This window comes from Dicentrarchus labrax, unplaced genomic scaffold (assembly GCF_905237075.1).
Source record: "Dicentrarchus labrax unplaced genomic scaffold, dlabrax2021, whole genome shotgun sequence".
Lineage (NCBI taxonomy): Eukaryota > Metazoa > Chordata > Actinopteri > Moronidae > Dicentrarchus > Dicentrarchus labrax.
Window position 1 is genome coordinate 30,772,222 of NW_026136705.1, and position 23,030 is coordinate 30,795,251.

The 23,030-nt window shown below is 38.5% G+C and overlaps 1 long non-coding RNA gene and 2 gene segments (V, D, J or C); all 3 read right to left on the reverse strand.

Moving 5' to 3' along the window:
- Positions 1–617: 617 nt before the first annotated feature.
- LOC127363890 (Ig heavy chain V region 5A-like) lies at positions 618–22,231 on the reverse strand. The segment is given in 3 exon segments: positions 618–860; positions 21,909–21,985; positions 22,087–22,231. Coding segments are annotated over 3 exon segments (348 nt in total).
- Positions 5,143–8,734, reverse strand: LOC127363899 (uncharacterized). Its single transcript, XR_007884948.1, has 3 exons — positions 8,568–8,734; positions 5,536–5,675; positions 5,143–5,448 (listed from the first exon to the last, which is right to left on the reverse strand). It is a non-coding gene; the product is annotated as an uncharacterized LOC127363899 (long non-coding RNA).
- Positions 6,383–6,862, reverse strand: LOC127363893 (immunoglobulin heavy variable 3-74-like). The segment is given in 2 exon segments: positions 6,383–6,712; positions 6,801–6,862. Coding segments are annotated over 2 exon segments (348 nt in total).
- Positions 22,232–23,030: the final 799 nt, after the last annotated feature.

The following is a 23,030-nucleotide window of genomic DNA, read 5'->3' on the forward strand; positions in this document are numbered from 1 at the left end:
AATATGTCAAATCAAGATCAGTGAAGATGTTCACCTGCCCAGCAGATAGTTAACAGCAGCAGTCCTGTCCTATAGTCCATCATGTTAAACTGTGTGTCCACTGTTCTCTGTCATCCTCTCTGCAGTCAGATAAGTAGAGGTGGAAGACATCTGAGTTTTGCATTGACTCCTCCTCACAGTGTGGAATTGGATTTGACTTGGATCTCAGTTGATGTTTGGTGAAACTGCAAAATTAATGTTTACTGTACATTAGTCATTCCTCCAAGAGTCCCTCTTGCATGTTTCAGTATAATTTGTGCAACAGGTTGACAAAACCTGGGTATCAATAATAGTTAGAATACATTGAGAATATTAATTAAGCATTAAATAAAGGAATAACATGTAACTAAACTAATTCATATTTTTGAGAAAGACTGAGAGGACATGTTTTGCAAAATACCTCCACTGTATATTTGATATTATTTATCTATGTAATAATTAACTGTGTGTTATTCCTTTCACTTTTTCAATTCTTATCATGTCTGTTTCTGTCTTCACTGTAACTGTGGTCTGAGGGCTCCTCCTCTGGTGGCTTCATGTTACAAGTGTTCAGGCACTGAGGGGTTTTTGTTCAGGTCTACTGATGGTTTGTGTTATTGTGTCTCTCTAGCACAGTAATACACAGCAGAGTCTTCAGGCTGCACATTCTGTCCGTTTAGAGTCACTGTGTTACTGGAAGAGTCTAAGTCGATACTGAACTTGTTCTTCAGTGAATCTTTGTAATATGTGGTGGATCCAACTCTCATTCCAATCCACTCCAGCCCTTTCCCTGCAGGCTGTCTGATCCAAGCTGTGTAGTAGCTGCTAACAGAATAAGAGACCTGACAGGTGATGGTCAGACGTTGACCTGGCTGCACAGTCACAGAGGCTGGCTGTGTCAACTGTTCACAGTTCACACCTGTTAAAAAAGAAAATGTTTTGTAACAAATGATCAAGTTATACTGCAAAAGAAGAACTGTTGACTTTGACAAATCCAGAGAGACTCACATCCAGCTGCCAACAGCAGCAGCAGAGCTACAGAGAACATGGTTTATGTTGAAACTGACGTGCTGTGAACTCCACTGACAGCCTGATGGGAAGTTTTTATAGCTGAGTAACAAGGAAGGTCACTGAGTTTGCATAGAATCAAACATATGAAGCATCAATGTTGGTCTAACTGGAGCCAATAGAAGAGTCTGTTGAATGTTATTATATCTGCAGAGAGAAAACATGCCTGGAAATCACCACTGCTTTACATATGATATATTTGAAAATGTCCTCTGCATTTACAGAACTGAAACAACTTTAACTTTGCTCTGACTGTAAACTATGACTGTCTAAATCCAAACAAGTCAATATTAAAACATTTTGTATTTTTTTGTATAATTGCAAACAATGATAAGGATCATTATTACTAATCTTAATGTGAATATGAGCATTAATCATGATACAGAACATATACATTAATGTAACAATGATGATGTGCACCCATGGAAACAAAAGGAACAATCACCAATAATGTTGCTTTCTATAAGACATGTTTACAGTATGTTTATCATGTTTTCAAATGATTAAAACACACTTTAAATATGAAGTGAGCTGTTTGAGCTGGATTTGACTTGGGTCTCAGTTACTAAATAATTTTAGTTACATTTTGACAGAAATATGACACCTTAACAAACGTTGTTCATTATGTTATACTGCTGATTTCTTCACAAAGTGTTCATAAGTCATAGCACTTAAAGGATATCAGGGGAATGAAAACCTCAGTAAGAATCAAAGTTAAGAAAACTGCTGGGAACTTTTTTCAGTCACTAGAAATAAATTGTCCACTCAGACATATAAACTCTGTTACCTTGTGTAAAACAAAAGTTGCAGTAAAAACTAAAAGCTTTGTCACTGTCTGCAGTCAGATTATTAAAGGTAGAAGACAAACTCGTCCTCACAATGAGGGCAGAGTTTGGCCTTTAGTTTGTTGCACTTGAGAAATAATGTAGGAATTGTGACATCAGTCAAATAAATTTCATTCAGGCAAATCAGAATTTAATACTTGTTTAAATTTAATTGTTTTCAAATTTTGAAAAAGTTTTGTTTTTTAAGTCATTTTTCAATAAGTAAAACCAGAAACTGTCTCTGAGAAAGACTGCTGTGCTGTCTGGCTGTTTTGTGAGGAAGTGAATGTTACAGAATTTAATGGGTTTAAATGGTTATTGTTGTTGATGATCTTTCTACATTTTTAAAACAACAACAAAAGATCATAAACAGAAATATTTCTCATAATCAGTCCAGTGAGGATAAGTACTGTAAATGTTTGTACAGCGTTGCTCCTTCCTGTGTCACTGTGAGTCTCGAGCACAATAATAAACAGCAGAATCTTCAGTCTTCAGACTGTTCATCTGCAGATACACCTGCTGTCTGCTGTTGTCTCTGGAGATGGTAAACCGGCCTTGAACTGACTGAGAGTAGTAGATGTTGCAACTGCCACTGCTGATATAAGCAATCCACTCCAGTCCTTTTCCAGCAGCCTGTCTGACCCAGTTCATATAGTAGCTGCTGAATGTGAATCCAGAGGTTGTACAGGTCAATCTGTGAGATTCTCCAGGCCTTTTAACCACTGGTTCAGATTCTGTCAGAGTCTGACCATCAACACCTGTCAAGACAAAAACAAAAGTGGTCAGTTGCTTTAAGTTAGAAGCATTTTGAAAACAACTTCAACTAAAGATCAGTGAAGATGTTCACCTGCCCAGCAGATAGTTAACAGCAGCAATCCTGTCCTATAGTCCATCATGTTAAACTGTGTGTCCACTGTTCTCTGTCATCCTCTCTGCAGTCAGATAAGTAGAGGTGGAAGACATCTGAGTTTTGCATTAACTCCTCCTCACAGGGAGGAGAGAACAGGGTTGGACTTGGCTTTTAGTTTGTTTGGTTAAACTGGAGAATCAATGTTCAGTCCAAATGTCCAGACGTGTTTTGCTGTAAAATATCTCTATATGAAAACCACAAACATATTTCCCACATTTCTTTTGATGGAGCTTAAAAAGTTGAATTCAGAAATCTATCACACTTACAAACAATGTATGTGTGAAATTACAAAACGTATAATTCATCTTGGGATTAAGGCTTCTCAGTATTCCCTTTAAGCATATTGGGCAGCGCATGAGGATGTAAGTCTTTTCAAATTAAATTCACAAAATTTATGTTTTGTACTTGTGAATGTGACATAGGTCATTTAGTATGAATAACCCTTTGAAGGGATTCTGTTATTGTGAATGATTTAACATCATCAAAATAATTATTTATTCATGATATTACAGTACTATATAGAAATATAATGTGGATATATGAAAGTGCTTTTGCAGGTGGTGGGGAGAAAACCAAGATATCAAGAAGATCACACTGCTGTTTGTTGTCTGGAGATTTTTGTGCAGCTGCTCCACTGTCTTCAGTCACTGTGTCTCTTCGAGCACAGAAGTAAACAGCAGAATCTTCTGCTGTCAGGCTGTTGACCTCGAGGTACTGAGTGCTGCTGGACACATCTTCAGTCATGATGAAACGACTTTGAAAGGAGCTGGAATAGGTAGGAGAGTTTGAACCTGAATTCATGTCACCGATCCACTCCAGAGCTTTCCCTGGCCTCTGTCGAATCCAGTCAAAATAGCCGCTTGTCATGCTATAACCAGATATGATACATGACATCTTCACTGTCTCTCCAGGTATTTTCACCTCAGAGGGAGTCTGGTCAAGTTTGATCTCACTCCAAACTCCTGTAAGAAAACAAATTGTGATCATTATCCAATGAATCTGTTAATCACCAGTTAGACATTTAGAAAAGATGTAAAGCTGAACTGATTCTCTCACCCTGAATAGTAACGATAAATAATAAACTCCAGATCATTGTATTTTCCATTCTGAGATAAACACTGTAGTTCAGTGCTCTCTGATCTGAGTGTTTCAGTAAATATATAAATCTGTCCCAGTGTTCTTGCTGATGGAGTGTTTATAAGAGAGGAAGAGTTTGCATAGACCTTCCTCTACAGGTTTAAAAAGGAAACATGTGACAGATATATTTTCATACGCTGAGTATCTCTGCAACAGCAGAGAAAACTTTATATTGACTTCAATGATTGTGTAGATACAGTGTTGATACATAAAGACTAAATCTGTGAGAAAGTGTTTGACTGTGACGAGAGAATGAGTTTAAAACAGAGACACCACCATTAAAGATGTTTTTCAGTCTTTCTCCTTTTTCTGTGTGTTTGTCAGTTTTCACATTTCCATTTTTGAGAGACAGAGAGTAAGAATATGTTGTCTCATACACTTTTATTTCAAAACTGATCCTCATCTCAGTGAAGTGGATTACTGCTGAGAGAGGAAACATGTGGAAGTAAGACATTTTCCTTCAAGAACTTAGGAAGTAAATGTTTGTCTTATTGCAGTATCACTTACTCATTCAACTTTCAACAAACACAAGAATAAACAGCAGCTCCTTCAGTCTTTATTTTGAAACATCTTTGAAATGGTGATCTACAACTATAAATGAACACATGAAGCTGCAGTCACTGCTGATCCAGCACTTCAAATGTTCTATTAGTGTTGTGGTGAAGCGAGCTCACAAAGGGTGTGAGTATAAAACTCTAGTTCAGTCCAGGGTTTGAGTGTCAGTCAGTTGAGATCAGTGAGATAAGCAGATATGAGAGTCTCCTTATAGTGACAGAGGAGAGAGAAACTTAATCCACAAATAATAATTTTCTGTTTCTTTTCAGATGACATTTACGGCACAACTATATGTTTTAAAAAGAAAGTTAACATTTTTATGGCTCTCTCTTGTAGTAGTTTATTCTTGGCTCCCCATGGACCCCAGTCAGTACTCCTGATATGTCCAGATGAGGGTTAATATGCCTGACATGTGTAAATATAGTATTTATTTGATACATTTTTCAGATTATTGTGCTGCCCTTGGCTGTTTTGTGAGGAACTGATCATTAAAACATTTTATGTTTTTAATGATTTATTTTGGTGGTAATAATAATCTTTCAGTTTTCAAAACAACAACAACAAAAGTAAAAGCCCAGTAAAGATAAGTACTGGAGGTTTTTGTATGCCGTTGGTCCTTCCTGTGTCACTGTGAGTCTCGAGCACAATAATAAACAGCAGAATCTTCAGTCTTCAGACTGTTCATCTGCAGATACACCTGCTGTCTGCTGTTGTCTCTGGAGATGGTAAACCGGCCTTGAACTGACTGAGAGTAGTAGATGTTGCTACTGTCATAAATACCAGCAACCGACTCCAGTCCTTTTCCAGGAGCCTGTCTGACCCAGGCCATCCAGTAGCTGCTGAATGTGAATCCAGAGGCTGTACAGGTCAATCTGTGAGATTCTCCAGGCCTTTTAACCACTGGTTCAGATTCTGTCAGAGTCTGACCATCAATACCTGTCAAACCAAGAAAGATGCATGTCATATGTTACGTTGGCAGCACACATAAAAATATGTCAAATCAACATCAGTGAAGATGTTCACCTGCCCAGCAGATAGTTAACAGCAGCAGTCCTGTCCTATAGTCCATCATTAAAACTTAAACTGTGTGTCCACTGTTCTCTGTCATCCTCTCTGCAGTCAGATAAGTAGAGGTGGAAGACATCTGAGTTTTGCATTGACTCCTCCTCACAGCGAGGAGAAAATTCAGTCACATAATATATAAATTTAGATAGCTGATGTGGTCATCGCAGGAACAATAATCAACTATAATACTATAGATATATCACAGAAGAGAAATATGTATTATATATATGCAATATATGTAGAGAAAGGTTTATACTGATAGTTTAAAGCATTCAACCAGGTGAAAACTGTGATTTTATTTTATTTTCTGATCTAATGTTTTTCAGCTTCTTTCTCTTTACAAACTAAATTTAACAAAAAGTAAGTTATGATTTGTATTGAATATGACATTGGCAATGTAGTGTTAAATAATGATTTGAACAACATCCTTCATAATATCATGAAAAAAACAAATATGTACCCTGTCACTCATATTTGGATTTATATAAGTCTCATGAAGTTGATGTAGGTTGTGTCAGTGTGTTAATGATACTGTGCCTTTTAAGTTTTGTACTTTAATTAATGCTAATTACAGGGAGGTTGTCTGATTATAAAAGCAGACATTGCTGTGAGTCATGATAAACACTGACAAATATTTTTTTTATGATGAAATATGTTTCATTGGTGATTGGCCATCATTCAGTGGCAAACTGTTTTTTATTTAATAAATATATTTCAGTGATAATCAGTCATTCAGTGGTAAACTGTTGTCAAAGGGCTGACATGCTTCAGTGCTTCTCACACAGGGATCAGTGTTGTTCAGTGTTTGTGCAGCGTTGCAGTCTGGTGTGTCACTGTGGCTCTCGTGCACAATAATAAACTGCAGAGTCTTCTTGTTTCAGACTCCTCACCTCTAAGGACACAAGGTTTTTGGAGGTGTCTTTGGTGATGGAAAACTGGCCTTGGAGACTTTGGGCAAATATTGTGCCAGTTCCGCTATCAATGCGTCTGATCCATTCCAGTCCTTTCCCTGGTTTCTGACGAATCCAGTGCAGCCAAGCCAGAGTGAGTCCTTCCACTTTACAGGACAGAGTGACTGGTTCTCCAGCTCTGCTGACCACTGCCTCTGAGGAGGTGAGGGACTGACCCTGAGCAACTGAAAGAGACACAGAGTTTAGATGAGGGGGGGGCCAGCAGACATCCAAAGCTCATTTTCTCCTCAGCTGCATACCGACTTCACTCACCTGAAATGAGAGCCAAGAGGAAGAGACTTTGTACAGCTGTCATGGTGGGAACTTGGCTGAGTCTGCAACTGCAAAGGTTATTATGAAGGATATATATTGTGCAGGCAGAATGGGTGGGGATTGTGTATCAGTGTGTGAATTTGCATTTTAACAGTCAGACATTTTGGAGTTACAGTGTTGATACATAAAGACTAAATCTGTGAGAGAAGGAGGAGTGCTGGAATAAGAGAGAGAGTGAGTTAAAAACAGACAGAAACACCAACAATAAAGATGTTGTTCAGTCTTTCTCCTTTTCTCAGTGTCTTCACTTCAGTGTGACCTCCAAACTAAATGAACACATGAAGCTGCAGTCACTGTTGATCCAGCACTTCAAATGTTCTATCAGTGTTGTGGTGAAGCGAGCTCACAAAGGGTGTGAGTATAAAACTCTAATTCAGTCCAGGGTTTGAGTGTCAGTCAGTTGAGATCAGTGAGATAAGCAGATATGAGAGTCTTTTAAAAAGAAGTTTATTCTTGGATAGTGACAGAGGAGAGAGAAACTTGACACTGACTGCCATCTAGTGTTTTTATAATGGGAACTGCAACATTATTACACTCTCATAATTGTGACTTAACCAAATCATATAAACATTAACCTTAAATCCCACTGATCCAAGAGGTAAAATTGTTGTCATATAACAAGCTTTATTCTATCATTCCAATTTTTCATGATTTTGTCAATCAATTTTTATTTATTGACTTTCTATTATTCATTGTATGTATTTATGTTATTTGATGTTATTTTTAATAAACTTAATTTGTGCCATGGGTTCTGATTTAAAGTATCACTTTAGTAATACCCAATATGCCAGTTAACTGTAGCTTTCCCAAAATAATAATTATCTGTTTCTTTTCAGATGACATTAACTGCATAACTAATGTTTTCAAAAGAAAGTTAACATTTTTCTGGCTGTCTCTTAGAGTAGTTTATTATTGGCTCCCAGGGACCCCAGTCAGTACTCCTGATATGTTCGAAATGACGGTTAATATGCCTGAAATGTGTACATGTAATATTTATTTGATTAATTTTTGGACAATGATTTCAATCGATTGTTGTGCTGCCCTTGGCTGTTTTGTGAGGAACTGATCATTAAAACATTTTATTTTTTATGATTTATGTTGGTGGTTAATAATAATCTTTCAGTTTCAGAAAAAAGTACTAGTACAGGAGGTTTTTGTATGACGTTGCTCCTTCCTGTGTCACTGTGAATCTCGAGCACAATAATAAACAGCAGAATCTTCAGTCTTCAGACTGTTCATCTGCAGATACACCTGCTGTCTGCTGTTGTCTCTGGAGATGGTAAACCGGCCTTGAACTGACTGAGAGTAGTATTTCCTGTCATTATCTCTTTCAACCCAGGCAATCCACTCCAGTCCTTTTCCAGGAGCCTGTCTGACCCAGTTCATATGATAGCTGCTGAATGTGAATCCAGAGGCTGCACAGGTCAATCTGTGAGATTCTCCAGGCATTTTAACCACTGGTTCAGATTCTGTCAGAGTCTGACCATCAACACCTGTCAAGCCAAGAAAGATATTCATGTCATGTGTTAAAGTGGCAGCACAAAAAAAAAAAAAAAAAATGAAATAAAGATCAGATATGACCTTCACCTGCCCAGCAGATAGTTAACAGCAGCAGTCCTGTCCAGAGAACAGTGTCCACTGTTCTCTGTCATCCTCTCTGCAGTCAGATAAGTAGAGGTGGAAGACATCTGAGTTTTGCATTGACACCTCCTCACAGTGTGGAACTGGATTTGACTTGGATCTCAGTTGATGTTTGGTGAAACTGCAGAATGAATGTTTACTGTACATTAGTCATTCCTCCAAGAGTCCCTCTTGCATGTTTCAGTATAATTTGTGCAACAGGTTGACAAACACATTATTTAAGTTGGTTGACCCTTATTAAAGACCACATTATAGACCACAGTCTGCATCATGTGAATTCAATTCAATTTTAATTCAATTTTATTTGTATAGCGCCAATTCATAACAGAAGTTATCTCAGGACACTTTTCAAATAGAGCAGGTCTAGACCGAACTCTTTAAAACATTAATTACAGAGACCCAACAGTACCACCTCCGGCTCTAGGTGGGTGGTCGTCTGTCTCGACCAGTTGGGGTGAGAGAGAGAGAGAGAGAGAGAGAGAGAGAGAGAGAGAGAGAGAGAGAGAGACAGACAGGTGCACAGCAACAACAGTATTGGCGATGGCAATGTAGCAGGACCATGGCAGGAGGCTCCACCAGGATCGACAAGAACCTGCGAGACGAGAAAGCACAAGAACTCCGGGGAAGAAGTGAAGTTAGAAACATGCATTAATGGGACATGAATGAGTGCAGAAAGAGAGAGGAAGGGAGGAGCTCAGTGCACCATGGGAAATCCCCCGATAGTCTAGGCCTATAGCAGCATAACTAAGGGATGGTTCAGGACTCACCTAATCCAGCCCTAACTATAAGCTTTATCAAAGAGGAATGTCTTAAGCCTACTCTTGAATGTGGTGAGGGTGTCTGCCTCCCAAACCACAAATGGAAGCTGGTTCCACAGGAGAGGAGCTTGGTAACTGAAGGCTCTGGCTCCTGTTCTACTTTTAGAGACTATAGGAACCACAAGTAGCCCAGCATTCAGAGAACGTAGTGTTCTAGAGGGGTAATAGGGTACTATGAGCTCTTTAAGATATGAAGGGGCCTGACCATGAAGAGCTTTATAGGTGAGGAGGAGGATTTTAAATTCTATTCTACATTTTACAGGGAGCCAATGCAGAGAAGCTAGTACAGGAGAGATGTGATGTCTTTTTCTAGTTCCTGTCAGTACTCGTGCTGCAGCGTTCTGAATTAATTGGAGCATTTTAATGGACTTATTGGGGCAACCTGATAATAAAGAGTTGCAGTAATCCAGCCTTGAAGTAACAAATGCATGGATTATTTTTTCTGCATCTGTCTGTGATAGTATGTGTCTAATTTTTCTAATATTACGTAAATGAAAGAAGGCAGTCCTAGAGGTCTGCTTTATGTGGGAGTTAAATGACAAATCCTGATCAAAGATAACTCCAAGATTCCTGACAGTGGTGCTAGAGGCCAAGTTAATGCCATCTAGAGTAACTATATCTTTAGACAGTGAGTCTCTAAGGTTTTGGGGCCAAGAACAAGAATTTCGTTTTTTTCTGAGTTTAACATCAGAAAATTGCAGGTCATCCAGGATTTTATGTCCTTAAGACATGTTTGTAATTTAGATAATTGATTAATTTCATTGGGCTTGATTGATAGATATAACTGCATATCATCTGCATAACAGTGAAAGTTAATGGAGTGATTCCTAATAATGTTGCCTAAAGGGAGCATATATAAAGTAAATAGTATTGGTCCAAGTACAGAACCTTGTGGAACTCCATGACTAACTGTAGTATTTATTGAAGATTCATCGTTAACATGTACAAACTGCGAGCGATCTGATAAATATGACTTAAACCAGCTTAGTGCGGTTCCTTTAATGCCAATTTGATGCTCAAGTCTCTGTAAAAGAATATTATGGTCAATGGTGTCAAATGCAGCACTAAGATCTAATAATACAAGTACAGAGACAAGTCCATTGTCAGAAGCAGTCAGAAGGTCATTATTAACTTTAACCAGAGCTGTCTCTGTGCTATGATGAACTCTAAATCCTGACTGAAAATCCTCAAATAAACTATTGTTATGTAGAAAGTCACTCACCTGTTTGGCGACTACTTTCTCCGGAATCTTAGAGAGGAAGGGGAGGTTAGAAATTGGTCTATAGTTGGCTAAAACCCCTGGGTCAAGAGTGGACTTTTTAAGAAGGGGTTTAATTACAGCTACTTTAAAGGACTGGGGTACATATCCTGATAATAAAGAAAGATTAATCATATCCAGTAAAGAAGTGCCAATTAAGGGAACAACTTCTTTAAGCAGCCTAGTTGGGATCGGGTCTAATAGACAGGTTGATGGCTTCGATGAAGAAATTATTGAAGTTAACTGATGAAGATCGATAGCAGAAAAACAGTCTAAATATATATCTAAGTTTACATTGACAGAAGTCCCTGAACTTGGAGAGCCACTGATAACTGTTGATGGCAGTTGGTGATTATTTTTTTCTCTAATAGTAATAATTTTATTATAGAAGAAGCTCATGAAGTCATTGCTACTTAATGTTATGGGGATATGTGGCTCAATAGAGCTGTGGCTCTCTGTCAGCCTGGCTACAGTGCTGAAGAGGAACCTAGGGTTATTCTTATTTTCTTCTACTAGTGCTGAGTAATAGGCTCCTCTGGCATTACGGAGGGCCTTTCTATAAGTTTTAAGATTATCTTGCCAATTTGAGCGATATTCTGATAATTTGGAAGAGCGCCATTTCCTTTCAGATTTCCTAGCTATTTGTTTTAACTGGCGGGTTTGGTGGTTATACCAAGGTGCAAGTCTCCTATGTTTTAATAATTTCCTTTTTATAGGAGCGATAGAGTCTAATGTTGATCGTAGTGAGCCTGTAGCACTATCGACAAGATTATCAATTTCAGAGGAACTAAAGTCGTTATAGGATTCTGTTAAATTCAGACATGGCATTGAATTAAACGCTGAAGGAATCTCCTCCTTAAATTTAGCTACAGCACTGTCAGATAGACATCTGCTGTAGGAAGTTTTGCCTAATGGCTTATAATCTAACAACATGAATTCAAAAGTTATTAAATAATGGTCAGATAGGAAAGGATTATGTGGGAAGACTATTAAATGTTCAATATCAATGCCATATGATAGAACAAGGTCAAGAGTGTGATTAAAACAATGAGTTGGTTTATTTACACTCTGCCAGAAGCCAATTGAGTCTATTAATGATATAAATGCATTACTAAGGCTGTCATTGTCAACATCCACATGAATATTAAAATCACCTACAATAATTACTTTATCTGATTTAAGGACTAAACTTGATAAAAACTCTGAAAATTCAGATATAAAATCAGAGTACGGTCCAGGAGCGCGGTACAATATAACAAATAGAACTGGCTGCAATGTTTTCCAGTTTGGGTGAGAAAGACTAAGAACAAGGCTTTCAAATGAATTATAATTTAGTTTTTGGTTTAGGGTCCATTAAAACGCTCAAATCATATATGGCTGCTACTCCACCTCCTCGGCCAGTGCCTCGAGGAATGTGAGTATTAATATGACTGGGGGGGGTGGATTCATTTAGGCTAACATACTCCTTGTGGGACAACCAGGTCTCAGTAAGACAAAGTAAATCAATATCATAATCTGATATTAATTCATTCACTAAAACAGCTTTAGAGGACAGAGACCTGATATTTAACAGCCCACATTTCATTCTCTTATTTTGTGCTACTGAGGAGTTGGTTTTAATTTTTATTAGATTTTTATGTTTAACTCCTCTTGTTTTTATTTCTTTAAATAATTTAGGTGGTCGGGGGACAGACAGTCTCTATGGGGTTTTGGGTGGGTGACACAGAAGTGTGTAAGACAGCAGCTCTGCTTCCTGGTCCTAACTCTGGACTGTCAGGTTTTAGAGATAAACTTCGCCATATTTCTAGATAAGAGAGCCGCTCCATCCAAAGTGGGATGGATGCCGTCTCTCCTAATCAGACCAGGTTTTCCCCAAAAAGGCTTCCAGTTATCAATGAAGCCCACATCGTTTGCTGGACACCACCTCGACAGCCAGCGGTGGAATGACGACATGCGGCTATACATGTCATCACTGGTCACATTGGGGAGGGGTCCAGAGAAAACTACGGAGTCCGACATTGTCTTAGCATAATTACACACCGACTCCACATTAATCTTTGTGACCTCCGATTGGCGTAAACGGGTGTCATTACCGCCGACGTGGATAACAATCTTTCTGTATTTACGTTTATCTTTAGCCAGCAGTTTTAAATTTGATTCAATGTCGCCCGCTCTGGCCCCAGGGATACATTTAACTAAGGAGCTGCCAATAACCAGAGTTGGTTCCTCAGCGGGTGTATCGCTGAGTGGGGAAAATGTATTGGAAACGTGAAGGGGTTGGTGGTGACCTGTGGGCTTCGCCGTTTTAGTCTTCCTTCGCTCAGTCACCCAGCCTCCCTGTCTTCCCGGCTGCTCGGGAACTACCGGAGGATCTACAGATCTAACAGAAGCTACCTTCGGTCAGACCGCACCGGCTACCGGGGGCTGGCTAACTATAGCGGCTAAAGATATCTGAGTGGTGCGGTACGGTTCCTCTAACTCACTAAGCCTCGCCTCCAGCGCAGTAAATAAACTACATTTAATACAGGTACCATTATCACTAAAGGAGGCAGAGGAATAACTGAACATCTGACACATTGAGCAGGACAGAGGAGAGGGAGAGGGAGAAGCCATAGCTAACTGCTAATGCTAATGAAATGTGAAGACCTCGACAATAGTTTATCAATTTTACCATACACCTAAAGTGAGTATTTTTTTAACATTTTACATTTTAATGTAAATGAATGTCAAATAACACCCTAACAAATGTTCTTCATTATGTTACAATAGTTCATAAGTCATACCATTTTCAAGATTTCAGGAGAACAAAAAATTGAGTAGCAATAATAGTGAAGAATACATTTGAGAATATTAATTAAGCATTAAATACATGAATAACATGTAACTCTTCAGTACAAGGATGCCATGAATACTCATGTTTTTCAGTCAATACAAAGAAATTCCATAATTAATATTTTTGAGACAGAAGGAAAAAAACATGTTTTGTAAAATGCCTCCACTGTGTGTTTGATATTATTATTCAATATTTTAATGAACCATCTTATATTCATTTACCTTTTCAAATCTTATTATGCCTCTTTCTCTCTTTACTGTAACAGTGAACTGGTGTTGAAATCATTAGTGGTCTGAGGGCTCCTCCTCTGGTGGCTTCATGTTACAAGTGTTCAGGTCTACTGATGGTTTGTGTTATTGTGTCTCTCTGGCACAGTAATACACAGCAGAGTCTTCAGGCTGCACATTCTGTCCGTTTAGAGTCACTGTTTTACAGGAAGAGTCTACTGACTGAGTCTTACTGACGTGCTGTGAACTCCACTGACAGCCTGATGGGAAGTTTTTATAGCTGAGTAACAAGGAAGGTCACTGAGTTTGCATAGAATCAAACATATGAAGCATCAATGTTGGTCTAACTGGAGCCAATAGAAGAGTCTGTTGACTGTTATTATATCTGCAGAGTGAAAACATGCCTGGAAATCACCTCTGCTTTACATATGATATTTTAACTTTATTACACACTCAACTGTAACATTTTGAAAATCAGACTTTACATTTACAGTGATAGAAATGAAATAACTGTTAACTGTATTAATGATTAATGCCTAAATGTATTGTATTGGCTACATTTCAATATTAAAACATGTCAGTTGTATAACTGCAACAATTATATTGATAATTATTGCTTTTGAACATAAATCATGGATAATGGAATATATATTTATTAAAATCAGCAGATGTTTGAAGACATACAGAGAAACTTGGAGCCATCAGCCACTGGAGTTGTTGATGATGTTTGTAATGAGGGAAGAGTTTGCATAGAGCTCCCTCTACAGGTTTAAAAGGGAACATGGCAGACAGATTATCTTAAAATAGAAAATGATGAGTTGGTGTTTTTGTATTTGAATGATACATTTGGAGGTTTTTTGTTGTTGTTTGTGTACACAAAAAAAAAAACTTTATTCTCCAAGCTTCAACATACAAGAGCACAAAAAACATGTTTTACGATAGTACTTTTCAGGAAATGGTTTTATAATGCAGGGACAAATATTCATATATTGTTCAAAATATATGGAATGTGAAATACTGAAAAAAATCTACATGGAAAATATAATAAAACATATAATTTCATATATACTATAAAAAATATGTATTGTTCGCAGTATTGGGCTGTTGTTCAGCTGTTGAGGAGTAATTTTAATGAAGTTCCGTGGAATATGCAAAATATTCCAAAATATATTCAGTAATATTATTTCTACATGTATATGTCTGTTCTAATTATTTTTCTATTCAAATATAAGTGGTTCTCACAAAGGAACTGTATTGTATCATTTTCTTAGTTGAAGTGAGGACATTTATCATGAGAGCTTATTGTGGTAAAGACGAGTACTGAAGGATTTTGTACAGCTGCTCAACCAACTCCAGTCACTGTGAGTCTCGAGCACAATAATAAACAGCAGAATCTTCAGTCTTCAGACTGTTCATCTGCAGATACACCTGCTGTCTGCTGTTGTCTCTGGAGATGGTAAACCGGCCTTGAACTGACTGAGAGTAGTATTTGCCACTACTATCACTATAGATAGCAGCAATCCACTCCAGTCCTTTTCCAGCAGCCTGTCTGATCCAAGCATTATGAATATGGCTACTAAACCCCGAATATGTGCAGGTCAGTGTGTGAGATTCTCCAGGCCTTTTAACCACTGGTTCAGATTCTGTCAGAGTCTGACCATCAACACCTGTTAAAGCAAGAAGATATTCATGTCGAGTGTTACATTGGCAGCAAAAATAAAAAATATGTCAACTAAAGATCAGTGAAGATGTTCACCTGCCCAGCAGATAGTTAACAGCAGCAGTCCTGTCCTATAGTCCATCATGTTAAACTGTGTGTCCACTGTTCTCTGTCATCCTCTCTGCAGTCAGATAAGTAGAGGTGGAAGACATCTGAGTTTTGCATTGACTCCTCCTCACAGGGAGGAGAAAATTCAATCACATAATATATACATTTAGGTAGCTGATTTGGTCATCGAAAGAACAAAACTCAACTAGTTGTAAACACTGTGTTGTCTCGAGAGACCAGGCCAGTACCTTTGTTTTTCAATCAGTTGATCAGTGTTTTTAGTTTTTTTTCTATTCCTTTTAATTTTCTATTTTTTAATGCACCTTTGGACTTTAATGTACAATAAAACTGGCATTAAAATCTTTTAAATTAGTTTTAAAAAAGCTTTTGTTTAAACAACATCAACAACAGTATTTTGTAAGTGAAAAAAATGTAAACTTGTCAAGGAACTTGAAAAACCCTGAAAAAAACAGATTGAAAGAAACAATGACAAATATGATATAATTAATGACATTAATAAAAAATTTAAAGAATTAATGGGGAGATTGATCAATGACTCTGAATTAGGGGTTATTTTTAAAACAACTTGTACAAAGTGGTTTTATTTTCTATCAGTGACTGTCTGTAGTGGTTTCTGTACAGCTCTGTGGCTTCCTGTGTCACTGTGGCTGTCGAGCACAATAATAAACAGCAGAGTCTTCAGTTGTCAGGCTGTTCATCTGCAGATACACCTGGTCCACGTTGTTGTCTCTGGAGATGGTGAAGCGATTCTGGACTGATGTGGAATAAGCTTTAGTGCTTCCACTCGGAGCAGAAATGAAGGCAACCCACTCCAGTCCTTTTCCTTCAGCTTGTCTGATCCAGCTGATTTCAGCGCTACTATCTGATATTCCTGCATATGTACAGGTCAGTTTGACTCGGTCAGAGTCTGACTGCAAACACCTGGGGAGAACAGCAGTTTGATCAGAATACAGCCAAACAGAAACCTTGACACAGAAAAAGAAGAGGGCAGAATTGTGTATTCACCAGAAATCAGTGATACCATCAGAAACAGTATACATGCTGTTAAAGTCATAGTGAAAATGTGTTGTGTGTCTGGATGATGGTTTGCTGTGTCTCCAGTTTGCAGTGAGCTAAATAATAAAGATGGAAGAGATCCAAATTTGCACTGACTCCTCCTCATGGTGTTGAAAAAATAAAAAGGATAACAGTGATATTTATTGACTGAAGGGATCTGATCTACTTACTGAGGGAATACTTTTTGTTGGTTGTATAAAGATATTCATTAGAGGAGTGTTTGCCTAATGTTTGCTTCTTATGTGATTTCAATTGACACAGACCATAAATGGAACTGACTGCATCCAACATTTGGTGCCAGATTCTGAGCATACAGTATGTAACATACAGACAGTATAAGCAACATACAATTTGAATCATATCCATTATCCAAACCAGCTTTTCTTAGTGCACACTGAACAAGGCTGAAACATGTTTAGAGACACACACATTCACACATATAACACATGGAAAAGTTGGAATAGCCATTTTACCTAAATTGCATATGTTCTGACAGGGTAAGGAAGCCATCACATTTGGATGAAAACATTATAGCATATAACATTATTATTCATGTATGTAACATATTATCATTAACATTAACATTACTGTGCTCAGCATTAAGAACACAGTCGGTCCTTGACTGCCCTCTACACCTCTAAAGGAGGGACTGCAACTATTTTCCATTTGAACATAATGTAACTTGTGAATCCTTAAAATACAGAAAGATGGTTGTGTTTGAAGCTCTGCCATACTCTGTAAACCTGTCCCTGCCTCTCTGCTAGTACATGCTGGGATACACTCAACAGTTAAAATAAGCTGTAGAAAAAGGATTTATGGATGATTAGTATTGATAGTTGTTGATTAGGGTTTAGCACAGATATCAGATGTGATTTTCAACATGAAGTGTTTTTTAGTACAATCCAATGTATTCCTTGAACTTTATGAAGTTCAGCATGTGTATCCATCTTCCTGTATCATTCTGTATTTATAAAAAGATATTGAAAATAATTTCAACTTAACTGAAGGCAAACCCACAATCCTATGAGATAGTTGGGGTCTTTCAGTCCATGATGCACATTGTATTATTAAAGCACAGGTAGGTATTGTTGGAGACTGGAATTTGAAAGTATCCAACTGAAAAAACCCATCCTCTCTCTCTCCAGGCCTCCCTCCAAAGCCACTCCCCCAACTAATAACACGCAGCCTGAGTACTGCTGGAGGACGAGTCCACGAGAGAGCGCTGGAGAGAGGAGCGCACCACATCTCTGTCATCACTAGCTGTAAAATGTCTCATAATTCTACAAACTACATAGTGCAGGAAAATAAAAAGTTCCCCAGAAACAAACCAACCATCTTGGTTGTAAAAAAATGAAAATATGTCAAATCAACATCATTGAAGATGTTCACCTGCCCAGCAGATAGTTAACAGCAGCAGTCCTGTCCTATAGTCCATCATGTTAAACTGTGTGTCCACTGTTCTCTGTCATCCTCTCTGCAGTCAGATAAGTAGAGGTGGAAGACATCTGAGTTTTGCACTGACTCCTCCTCACAGTGTGGAACTGGATTTGACTTGGATCTCAGTTGATGTTTGGTGAAACTGCAGAATGAATGTTTACTGTACATTAGTCATTCCTCCAAGAGTCCCTCTTGCATGTTTCAGTATAATTTGTGCAACAGGTTGACAAACACATTATTTAAGTTGGTTGACCCTTATTAAAGACCACATTATAGACCACAGTCTGCATCATGGGAAGACCTCGAATAGTTTACGATTCACCTAGAGTGAGTATTTTTAATAACATTTTAATGTAAATGATTGTCAAATAACACCCTAACAAATCTTATTCGTTATGTTACAATAGTGATTTTCTCACAAAAAACATTTCTTTCAAGTGTTCATAAGTCAAACATTTTCAAGATTTCAGGAAAACAAAAACCTGAGTAGCAATAATAGTGAAGTATACATTTGAGAATATTAATTAAGCATTAAATACAGGAATAACATTCTACATTCAACACTCCTCGGTACATGGATGCCATGAATACCCATGTTTTTCAGTCAATACAAAGAAATTCCATAATTTATATTTCTGAGACAGACCAGAAAAAAACACGTTTTGTAAAATGCAACCATTGTATGTTTGATATTATTATTCTATATTATGATGAACCGTCTTTTATTCCTTTTCATTTTTCAATTCTTATTATGTCTGTTTCTTTCTTCACTGTAACAGTGAACTGGTGTTGAAATCATTAGTGGTCTGAGGGCTCCTCCTCTGGTGGCTTCATGTTACAAGTGTTCCGGCACTGAGGGGTCTTTGCAGTGCCGGCTGTGGCATAGGCAGTATAGGCAAATGCTAAAGGCGCCATCCATCTAGGGGCGCCACAATGGGGGAATTAAAAAAAGAAAAGGTTTGACTTTCAATATTTTTATACTAAAACTAGTTGGTGCTATTATTTCTTAGTATGAAAAAAATAAGCCCACATTAATTTAACTGCATAGCAAAGCCTATTAAACAATAATAAGACCTCCTCCTCTACCTGCTCTCTGAGAGATGGTTGAGTTTTCTGAAGTCACCCCAGAAACCATTAACAATGTCAAAACGAGGGAAGGAGAAAAGAAAAGAAGAGGAGGAAAAACACGACAAAGACAGAGGTAGAGTAAAGATAATGAGATGAAATGATTTGTCTGTTGCAGAACGATAGTAACCTTTAGCCTAACACGGTTTGTTAATCAATAAATAGCGTTTGCTCGTTTTAACATCAGTTCATGTTATGGAGGGGCCTAACAGCTGTTATGGAAAAAAGTAATACTCCCACCTTATATTGCTCAGGGACATTTGTAAACATTAGATCTATTCAGCAGGCGTTTACATTTGTCTACATTTTTATTTGTATTTATTATTGGTCAGCTAACGTTTGCTCTGCTTGTAACAGTCAGTCAAATGCTATTCCTTTCACACACCTTTATATATTAGAGTTGTAAGCCTTGTTGTTTGTTGTGTTACAGTTCAGTAGTGTCTAAAGTGTGTTTATAGTGTTAAACTTTACATCCATGTTAAAGTGCACATCATTAATATGAATACATTCCCATATGTTATATTATACTGCAGTTTACTGCTTCCAATCAGCATTTCACTGTAATGACAATTAGATTAAATCTAATCTAATCTGCATATCAGAAACAATTGCACTGTATATCATTCATGTACAGTACAGTGAAAGTAATGCATCTCTTAGGTTTTTCATTGTTATTATTAATTTTTTCTTGGAATCATTTCATTATTAAACTGTAACACCCAACGGTGTCACTTACTCCTCTTCTCTCTTCAGATGCGCTGTTGAAATATCTAAATCCACCTCCTGCAAATCCTGGGCCACCTACAGAATCAGAATCAGATTTATTGCCAGGTAGGTTTTTACACATACGAGGAATTTGTCTTGGTGCAATGGTGCTTAAAATATACATTCACACAAAAAAATAAAAAGATAAATAATATAAATCACACAAAAATATGCAAGTCACACAAAAATCACACAATAATAAAGTACGTTTTTAAAAATATAGATAAATGTGCATTAATGTAATGCATATATATGGTGTGGGTATGAGAGTCAGTGACAGTGGGGGGTCCGGGCCTTGTTAATGAGGCCAGCTGCAGACGGAAAGAAACGGAAGAAATGGACCGTAGCTTCCTGCCAGGGTGGGAGGGGTCAGCCACAATCTTGCCTGCACGCCTCAGGGTCCTAGAGACGTACAGGTCTTGGAGGGATGGCAGGTTGCAGCTGATCGCGAATGATGCGGAACAAATGATGCGCTGAGTCTGCCCTTGTCCTAGGCAGTGGCAGCAGCGTACCAGATGGTGATGGATGAGGTGAGGATGGACCTGATGATGGCAGTGTAGAAGTGCACCATCATCGTCTTTGGCAGGTTGAATTTCCCCAGCTGCCGCAGGAAGTACATCCTCTGCTGGGCTTTCTTGGTGAGGGAGCTGATGTTCAGGTCCTGGGTGATGATGGTACCCAGGAAGCGGAAGGAGTCACACAGGATGATGGGGGCGGGTGGGGCTGGGTTCTTTCTAAAGTCCACAACCATCTCCACTGTTTTTAGAGCATTTAGATGGTCAATCTCCCATCTGTAGGCGGACTCATCTCCACCAGAGATGAGCCCAATGGGGGAGGTGTCATCCGCGAACTTCAGGAGTGACGGACTGGTGACTGGAGGTGCAGCTGTTAGTATACAGGGAGAAGAGCAGAGGAGAAAGAACGCAGCCCTGAGGGGATCCGGTGCTGATGGTCTGGGAGTCAGAGACATTTTTCCCCAGCTTCACGTGTTGTTTCCTGTCAGACAGGAAGTCTGTGATCCACCTGCAGGTGGAGTCAGGCACAGTGAGCTGGGAGATCTTGATCTTGTCCTGTAGCAGAGCAGGGATGATGGTGTTAAACGCAGAGCTGAAGTCCACAAACAGGATCCTGGCGTAGGTTCCTGGGGAGTCCAGATGATGGAGGGTGAAGTGCAGGGCCATGTTTTACTGCGATGTTAACCGCGTCATCTACAGGCCTGTTGGCTCTGTAGGCAAACTGCAGGGGGTCCAGGAGTGGGTCCGTTATGGCTTTCAGGTGGGAAAGCACAAACGCTTGCTCTTTCTGCAACCATAACTGTCTGAGTTTGGCTGTGAACCAGGGTTTGTGGTTGTTAAAACTCACCCTGGTGCGTGATGGTATACAGCAGTCCTCTAAAGTCATTGCCGCTTCAACAGCATCAAGTGATCCTCCTGTCACCTCCACCTCAGAAGAACCCAGTGATGCAGCATCAGGAATAAAGGTTCGCTATCACTTGTTTACAGTTTTTATTTTGTAGGTAGTTAAATTTTATACTTTGTGTAGGCTAGTTGTATTACATTTCTTGTATTATTTATTTTGTAATTCATAATTTTCTTGTTAACTGTTTTGATTGAGCAACTTGTTTCTCTAAAAATAAAAGAAAATGTCAAAGACAAAGCTGTTCAGTTTCTTTCTCTTTAATCTCATCGTACATATGTACAGTGACAGTTCTATTCTATTCTATTCTTCTTGCTTGAGTATATGTATGTATATAACTGGCCATGGAATTTACTGCGAAGCAAGGAGGGCACCACCTAAAATCTTGCCTAGGGCGCCAAATTGGTTAGGGCCGGGCCTGGGTTTTTGTTCAGGTCTACTGATTGTTTGTGTTATTGTGTCTCTCTGGCACAGTAATACACAGCAGAGTCTTCAGGCTGCACATTCTGTCCGTTTAGAGTCACTATTTTGCTGGAAGAGTCTATGGTGATACTGAACTTGTTCTTCAGTGAATCTTTGTAATATGTGCTCCATCCATCACCTGCAATTCCAATCCACTCCAGTCCTTTCCCTGCAGGCTGTCTGATCCAAGCTGTGCGATAGCTGCCCAGAGAATAAGAGACCTGACAGGTGATGGTCAGACGTTGACCTGGCTGCACAGTCACAGAGGCTGGCTGTGTCAACTGTTCACACTTTACACCTGTGGAGGAAAACATGTTGAATATTGAATCAGTGTGATAACAGTGAACAGTCAGTGTGCTGTGATCATACTGTCAGTGTCTCTGCCTCAGTGAGACTCACAGGATCCAGCAGCCAGCAGCAGCAGCAGAGCTACAGAGAACATGGTTGGTATTGAAGGTGATCTGATGGGAGCTTCTCTTCTTCTGCTGCAACTGACAGCATGATATCAAGTCTTTATAGCAGACTGTGAGGAAGTTCACTTTGCATAGAGAAGGACACTAACAGCCTATAAAAGAAGGATCAACTGTCACAAGCAGTTGGATTTGTTATAAACACTGTTGGCCAAATAACACAATAAATGTAATGTATTACTCATTACCCTGTACTCTTTTCAAAAGTAATTTATAACTTTACTTATTACACCCTGCCAACAGTAACTGGTTACACTGTGTTGTATTACTTTTTTCTGCAGCCCACAAAATTGGTAATAAAGTCTGTTTTTGTCCTCACGAAAATAAATTAATTCATTCAATCTTTTAACCAACTTATTATTTTATTATTTGTTATTTAGAGACTTGCAAATGGTTTTTACCCGGGGTTGTTATATTGCCTGTGACTGGTTATGGGCATTTATTTATTTATGTTTATATATATTTTGACAGATATTAAAAAAAAGGATTCATTATTATTTATTTAAGCAACCAGACTGCTTTGCTGTCTGGCTGTTTTGTGAGGAAGTGAATGTTACAGTAATGTGTTTAAATGGTTATTGTTGTTGATGATCTTTCTAAATTTTTACAATTTTATTACAAACAACAACAACAAAAGATCAAATAAAACAGAAATATTTCTCATAGTCAGTCCAGTGAGGATGAGTACTGTAAGTTTTTGTACAGCGTTGCTCCTTCCGGTGTCACTGTGGCTCTCGAGCACAATAATAAACAGCAGAATCTTCAGTCTTCAGACTGTTCATCTGCAGATACAGCTGCTGTCTGCTGTTGTCTCTGGAGATGGTAAACCGGCCTTGAACTGACTGAGAGTAGTAGATGCTACCACTGCTATCA